This window comes from Euphorbia lathyris, chromosome 8, assembly GCF_963576675.1.
Source record: "Euphorbia lathyris chromosome 8, ddEupLath1.1, whole genome shotgun sequence".
NCBI lineage: Eukaryota > Viridiplantae > Streptophyta > Magnoliopsida > Malpighiales > Euphorbiaceae > Euphorbia > Euphorbia lathyris.
In genome coordinates this window covers 71,303,524-71,311,523 of record NC_088917.1, presented here as the reverse complement: position 1 = coordinate 71,311,523, position 8,000 = coordinate 71,303,524, and the positions used below count along the sequence as shown (strand labels likewise).

Sequence of the window (8,000 nt, the reverse complement as noted above, 5' to 3'; positions counted from 1 at the left end):
AGATTTACACCTCAAGGTTCAACCTTTAAATTTAATGGATAAGAATATGTATGAAACTTTAAAGCTTCCACAAATGTTAAGAATATGAGAATTCCTAATATAAGAAATTAGAGTGCACACTTATATTAGAACAACAAACTCATATTATGAAAAGGTTGAATAATATCTTCCAATTATTCTTGACATGGTGTCACATTGTTTAATCGGAATTTCATCTATGAATCTGAAATTTAGTAGAGTTTCTTAACAATCAGGTGAAGGAAATTAATTCAGAAGTGTCAGTGAAAGGAAGAATGGATGAATGGGCTAGTTACAGTTACAGAAACAAATAACATTTTCTGTCTATCTATTCTTGAAACGCAGCACTTGTGGTTTTTGTTCCAGAATGTATGCCTATTTCTGTGGGATGTGTGGCATGTGTGGCGCATTTGACATTTTGAGAATAGGTTTAAGATTGCTTGACATAATAAGAATTAATATCATCACTGTGAGATAAATATATTTATTTTAAGTAATTGTGAGTTATATGTAACTCACCCTTAATTTTACTTGTAAAGATTTTCTAGAGCAATTGATTTCCTTACTTGCTTTTTAGCCTCTCTCATATCCAATTCTTGTTGCTGATAAGATGTAACAAAAACAATGAATTTACTTCCTAACTTTTGAAGTTAATTGCTTTTGCTTGCTGTTTTCATCTCATTTCCTTACAATTATTTGATTAATTCATTACAATTTATATTTAATTGAATCGTATAGGTTTAACACAATGACCTATAAGGGTAGAATGTGGATGTATAAGATGCACTTGGCTAATGGGATGCTTGAACCACAATTCATTGATGGGGTTGATGCATTTGTAAGTTTTGCAATTAGCAACCCTTCTTCTATGAACGGGAATGAGATCAAATGTCCGTGTAAAAAATGCATTAATCGTTTCTTTCAACATGTGAATGATGTTAAGTTGCATTTGTTAATGCACGGGTTCGTTGAAAATTATTTTCAATGGCATCATCATGGAGAACCGTTCATTAGGAGTAGTTCTAGGCCCACAAATGAGCATGCAGATAATGATAACCCTGTTCATCATGACGAACCAATGAGTCCTTTCCGTCAAATGATCCATGATGTTGCTGGGCCTAGTTTTACTGCACAAATTACAGAAGAAGACCCTAATGTAGAGTCAAAGTCTTTCTTTGACATGCTAAATTCATTAGATGAGGAACTATGGCCTGGGTGTGAGAACCATTCTGTTTTGTCCATGATGGCACATTTGCTGAATATAAAGTCGGAGAATCATTTGTCTGAAAAATGTTTTGATTCTTTTCTCAAAGCAATGAAAGAAGCGTTGCCACCTCATAACAAATTATCAGGCAGCTTCTATGAGACCAAAAAACTCGTTCAAGGACTTGGTTTACCTGTTGAAAAGATAGATTGTTGTCCACAAGGGTGCATGCTGTTCTGGCGAGAGGACAATGAGTTATCTAATTGCAAGTTTTGTGGGCATTCGCGATACAAACAGAGAAGAGTTTCAGTTAAGCAAAATCCAATTCCATATAGAACGATGTTTTACTTCCCTCTAACTCCAAGATTGAAAAGATTATATGCTTCTCGAGCGACTGCTGCTGATATGAGATGGCACCATGAACATGTGTGCGACGAAGGGACAATGTGTCATCCATGTGATTCTGAGGCATGGAAGCATTTCTACAAAACAAATGAATCATTTGTTACGGAGCCTCGTAATGTGAGATTAGGGTTATCTACTGATGGATTTCAACCGTTTGGGCAATCTGGTCAACAATACTCGTGTTGGCCGATAATACTAACTCCTTACAATTTACCCCCTTGGATGTGCATGAAAGAACCTTACATGTTTTTGACTGCACTTGTTCCAGGTCCGAATAATCCGAAGCAAAAACTAGATGTGTTTTTACAACCATTGATATCTGAATTGATACATCTTTGGGAGAATGGAGTTGACGCTTATGGTGTTTCTCTGAAGCAAAATTTTAATTTACGAGCTGCTTTGATGTGGACAATTAGTGACTTTCCAGCTTACTCGATGTTGTCTGGTTGGAGTACCACGGGCAAGCATGCTTGTCCACACTGCATGGAGAATACACAAGCTTTCTCATTGCCAAATGGTCATAAAACATCATGGTTTGATAATCACCGAAAGTTCCTGCCAATGAATCATACATATAGAAAGGACAAAAAGAAGTTCAGAGCTAATCATGTCGAAAAAATGCCCCCTCCACCCATTAAAAGTGGCGAACAAATATTGAGTGAAATAGATGAATTGGGGTTGTTGAAGGTTACTGATGCATATAATGAACATGTGAATAGGCAGATCCAGCGTGAGGAATGTGGTTGGAAAAAACGAAGCATATTCTGGGATTTGCCTTATTGGAAGACTAATCTCATTCGTCACAACATCGATGTAATGCACACAGAGAAGAATGTATTTGAAAATGTGTTCAACACTGTAATGGATATCAAGGGTAAGACGAAAGATAATTCCAATGCTCAGGAGGATGTTAAGTTGTTTTGTAATAGACCTGAACTTGCTAAAGATCCTCGAACCAACAAATATCCAAAGGCATGTTATACACTAAATCAGAGTCAGAAGAAGACATTGTGTGAATGGGTCAAACAGCTTAAGTTCCCAGATGGTTACGTTTCCTACTTGGGCAGATGTGTTGATATGAAGAAGTACAAACTTTTTGGCATGAAGAGTCATGATTGCCATGTATTCATGCAACGTTTGCTTCCCATTGCCCTTCGTGAGCTACTTCCTAGGCAAATTTAGGAAGCAATTACAGAGTTATGTATTTGGGAATTGGTATTCTTAATCAAGATAATTTTGCTTCTTTTTACTTTTCTTACTTTTCTTTTCATTGCTTTTTCCTTTTTGTTCCTTATCCCTTTCCAGCTAATATATACGACCAAAATGTTAAACCTTATATATAGCTGCTATTAAATTTGTTTCCTTCCTAAACATCAGTGGATCCAATCCTTTTTCATTTTTACAGACAATACTCCTTGGTCGAGTACCTACTGCTCATGAATTATTTTCTTACACTCACACAAAGCGCCATGATGGTACTTCATGGTCTGATCCTCGTGCTCAAGCAGTTGGGGTAAGTAACAAAATTAACAGCAGCTTTGGTGACATAATTTTTTTTTGGTAGTCTTGTAGTAATTAACAACATCTTAAATCATTGATATGTAGGGAGAGTATGTAAGGGCAGTGGCTGCAAGTATCCAGGGAGAAGAAAATAGAGCAGTAGACATGTTGAAGGCTTATTATGAAGTTGTTGGAGGACACAATAGAAAGAAAAGACTTTATGGATTGGGTGATGCAGCATGTAGATACTACTCAGCAGCTTCATCCCAGTTTTCATCTACACCAGGTGCATCAAGTTCAACATCATCTCCTGATATGACCTCTCGTTTGCAGTCACAGTTAGATAGGTTGAATCAAATAGTGCAAGCTCTTCAAGAGAGTCAACAACGAAGTGAGGAGGGAATGCAACGGGAGGATTCTGATTCACGTCAACTTCGACTTGGTGTAACTCCTGAAATGATTGAGCAGGTTTTAAAGAGGCAAGCTGATTTAGAGGGGCAGATGAGAGATCAGCTAGGATCTTTGCAGTTAGTTATAGGACGCTTTCAGTTAGAGCTAGCCGAGCTACGTGGGCATCGCAAAGAACATTCGTCTAACCAGGTTGAGTCTATAGATGATGATGATCTCAATGAGAATGATTTGACTTAGGACGTTTGGCTTGGCTTTATCTAGATCCTGTGGTTAGGATATATCTAGTTTATCTTAGGTCGGACAAATATATATATAGTTAATTTGTCTAGAGTATTTTGGATTGACTTAGATTTATGGATATTTTGGGATATATCTAGTTTATCTTAGGTCGGACAAATATATATAGTTAATTTGTCTAGAGTATTTTGGATTGACTTAGATTTATGGATATTTTGATTTTATGGTAATTATTGAAGACTATTTACTAAATATGTATTTTGATTTAATATCTTTCATAAATGTTACAATTATGTGTCTAGTATACAAAAATATCAGTGAATTTATGCTGTAAAAAACCAGCAGCTAAATCAGGTATGAAAAATGATCTGCTGTAATCAGCAGCGGAATTGCGACTGAATATTCCATTGCTGTAGAAATAAATAGCAGCCAAAACTGGTCGGAAATTGTTTGTAGCTGTGGAAAAATCAGCAGCGGATTTTTGTGACCGACACGTGGTCGAAAAAATTTGCTACGGACACGAATACTGTGGTCGCTATGCTGTTGCAGCGGGGGTATTTCCGGCGGATTCGGATCCGCTGCTGATCCGCTACTGATACATATCTGCTACGGAATATGGCTTATTTGCGACGGATTTTTCCGCTGCTGATCAGCTGTTTTCTTGTAGTGTTTAAATCTTGTATATTAGAGTGGAGGACACGGAGTAGAAACAAAATCTTGCATATTTCGCATAATTGATATTTGTAAGGTTTGGAATCATAGTTAAATACCAGCCAAACTAATTCTTTATCTAATTTTGGATAATATATAGTTAAAATTAATCTTGCTTAGAAATGTTAGAGTTAAATTTACACAAACTTATATTTTTCTTAAAATGTTGGAAAATAAATTTCATCTTTATCATTTTATATATAAATATAAGAGAAATCTCTTTTTTGTTTTTTTAAGGGTAAATAATTTATTAGTCTCCAAGTTTTTACCTAACACAATGTTTAGTTTTCCTATTTTGAAAAACACATTTTAAGGTTCATATCTTTTACCAATATTAACCCTGTGGTCCTTTTATTTATTTATTTTTTTTAATATTTTTAACCGAACATATCTTAGCTTTTAGGACAACCACAGTACAATACAAGTTGACCATGTTACTCTGGTATTTTATATATGTCTATTTATGCTAAAATATAACGGTTACAAGTCTAAAAAAAACTAGATAAAAGGACCAAATGGTTAATATTGACAAAAGATAGAGATCTTAAAATGTGTTTTTTAAAATAGAAATACTAAACAGTGCGTTAGGTAAAAACTAGGGGACTAATAAATTATTTACTTTTTTTTAAGAGAGAATACAATGTACAAGGAATAGAGTTCCGATCAAATGCACCTTAAGATGAAGCAGCATATGATCATTAACAAATGCACCTTAAGATGAAGCAGCATAAATAACTATTGTATTCACCAGTTAAAATATTTTTCCAATTTTAATTTTTAAGATAAAACAATTTAATACCAATTCAAGCGAGAGAAAGGTAAAAGGAAAAGTAAGCAGTCTTTCCCTGTTTCAGTCGAACAAGAACAGAAGTACTTAAAACACAGTCCGATTCAATTCTCTATTATTGCCAGTTTCTGCAAATTCAATCTGGCACAATTTGATGTTGTCAAATTACACCCATGGCACAATTTGATGTTGTCACGCTTCGTTGCAGAAGGAAGCACTAATTTCTGTTTTAGTGGAACACAACAGAGGTACGAGATTCAATTCTCCGTTATTGGGCTTCAAAAATTTGTTTAGTTCACGACTTCCAGGTATGTGCACATATTTCATCGGAACTGTATGTTATAATCAGATATATAAACAATAAAATAAAAAAACTCCAAATAGAAAAGGGATATTCGATTGAACCCTAACTCATCAGAAGTTGGGTGACGGCGCTTTCAATTCAACCCATGGCATATCTGCCGCCGGAATTGATCAATGAAATTTTGTTAGTGTTGCCGGTGAAGTCACTACTTCGCTTTAGATGCATTTCAAAGTCGTTCTATGCCATCATTAACAGCAAAGATTTTATCTATTCTCATCTCCATACATCTTCTCAGAAAAGGATTCATCGCAAGCTGATTTTCCGATGTCGGAATTACAATAAAAAGCATTACGGAATTCATGCTTTGGATATCAATGGCTCCGTAGAAGAGATTCTACTTGATTCTGTGTTGCCAGACAATCGCCCTTTGTTTGTTGCTTCCTATAACGGTTTGGTTCTCTTGAATACAACGGACAACAAATTAGCTATATTGAATCCATCAACCAGAAACTACCTGGAACTTCCCGCGTTTCCTATGAATTTTACTTTAGTTGGTAATTGGAAAAACCGGTTGGGTTTGGGTTATGACTCGACCACAGATGATTACAAGGTCCTACTAATTATACCCGCGAAGCCGTATTGTCATGTTTGGATTTTTGAGTTGAGGTCAAGTTGTTGGAGAAGGATTCAAGATTTTCCTTACATCGTTGTTCATAAAGCCGGGGATGGAGGTGGTTTTGTAGATGGCTATATGCATTTTTTATGCAACGGAACACGGGAGGAATTACATACAATTGTTGCATTTGATGTTGCTAAAGAGACGTTCTCCGTAGTACCTCAACCTTCCGAATTCAAAGGATCATATAGTAAATGGTTGAAGGTTTTCGAAGGATGTCTTTGCGTCCAAGTTTACTCGCCGAGGAAGGATGATTTTCTTGTTGATATATATGTTTGGAAGAAGGAAGGAGTCGACTTTACTTGGATTAAATTATTTTCTCTTCTAGCAGAATTGGATAATCCTATAACTCAAGGATATTTGGGATATTCAAAGGAAGGAGATAAGGTTCTTCTTTTCAGTTTTCCATACATATATTCGTATGATCTTAAAGAAAAAAGTATTGAAAAGATTGAAACAAGTATTGTAAACAAGCTGGATAAGTTTAATTATAGTTTCTGCCTCAAAAGTTTTGTGTCCGTACACTCTTAAAGAAGAAGAAGAAGAACGGGTATGCCTCAAGTCTCTTTCATTTGCTAAATTTACTTTGCTGATTCATTTGAAAAATCACCCGTGAAATTGTTTGGTTAATGGTGGTGTTTGTAGCTGGTTTAATTAGATAGTGTGATTAGTATTGAAATGTTGGCGGATGGGAATGTGTGTGATTCTTAGTTCAACTGTACTATTGTTTGTTTGCCAAGAGAAAATAGGTAATTTGACTCATTTGAAACTTTTGAACCTCTTGCTGGGCTGGTTATTCGGAGCCAGGAATTGGCTGCCGGATTTTGTCCCATAACTAGCCGCCTTGTGTTTTTAATTCCACACATTAATGAGGTTGTCAGGACTCGAACCCTCGACCATTTGGTCTCAGAGGACCTGATACCATGTCATAGAACCGATTGAACTAAAAATTCGAGCTGATAGTTAAGGTTCAATCATATATCTTATGTTAAGATCTGACAACTATGGCGTGGCTGAATGTAGAGCAGTCCGTCCCTACAGCCTTTGATCAGTAGATTTGACGGACTTTCAGATTGAAATCACAAACATTAGTGATAACAATTCTATTTTCTGCATTGAAAGTCTTATATCAGTAGCCTCTTCATAGAGAATACAGAAGAATTTGAAGAACCAAGAGAAAGAGAAAGAAGTTATTAATTTGCAGATCAGAAGACTAATGAAAAGTCATTCTGAGAATTTTATGTTATTGTTATATTTTGAGTCCTTTTTCTTAGCTATGAATTCTATTTGGATTCTTGTTATTAAAAAAAGTTTGTAAAAAATGAATGTCTTCTAATCTTCTAATCCAAAAATTGTTGTTTTGGATGCTATTTAATTACTGTCTATTTTCTTCTGCTAATTATAATGTGTTATTTAGTAGATAGTGGGCGCTTTGACCATGTGTCAAAGACGTACGTGGAAGCTGTTAGAAAACATCAATCTCTAAGAAAAATGAATAGAATAATTGTTATTAATAATCTGAATTACAACAAAATAACCAGAGTTATAGAATACTTATAACCAGGGCCGTTCCTGACTTTTTAGAGGCCCGGAGCGAAATAGAAAAATTGGACCCTTTATACATTCTATTATTTTTATAGAAAATTACATGAAAAAACATGTCATAAATAATTTACAATTATACCAAATCTTATTTTGAAGTTTGTCAATTAAAGAAGTTATTAATAACTACTTATTTTATTTTAAA

General features: G+C 35.1%; 1 protein-coding gene across 1 annotated transcript; it reads left to right on the top strand.

The window, feature by feature from the left end:
• Positions 1-5,351: 5,351 nt before the first annotated feature.
• Positions 5,352-7,464, top strand: LOC136203321 (F-box protein CPR1-like). Its single transcript, XM_065994443.1, has one exon. It carries the CDS (start codon positions 5,723-5,725, stop codon positions 6,782-6,784), a length of 1,062 nt encoding a protein of 353 aa, XP_065850515.1. The 5' UTR covers positions 5,352-5,722; the 3' UTR covers positions 6,785-7,464.
• The last annotated feature ends 536 nt before the right edge of the window (positions 7,465-8,000 follow it).

Excerpts from the sequence above, each read along its gene's own strand:
- LOC136203321 (XM_065994443.1), top strand. The coding sequence starts at position 5,723 with ATGGCATATCTGCCGCCGGAATTGATCAATGAAATTTTGTTAGTGTTG.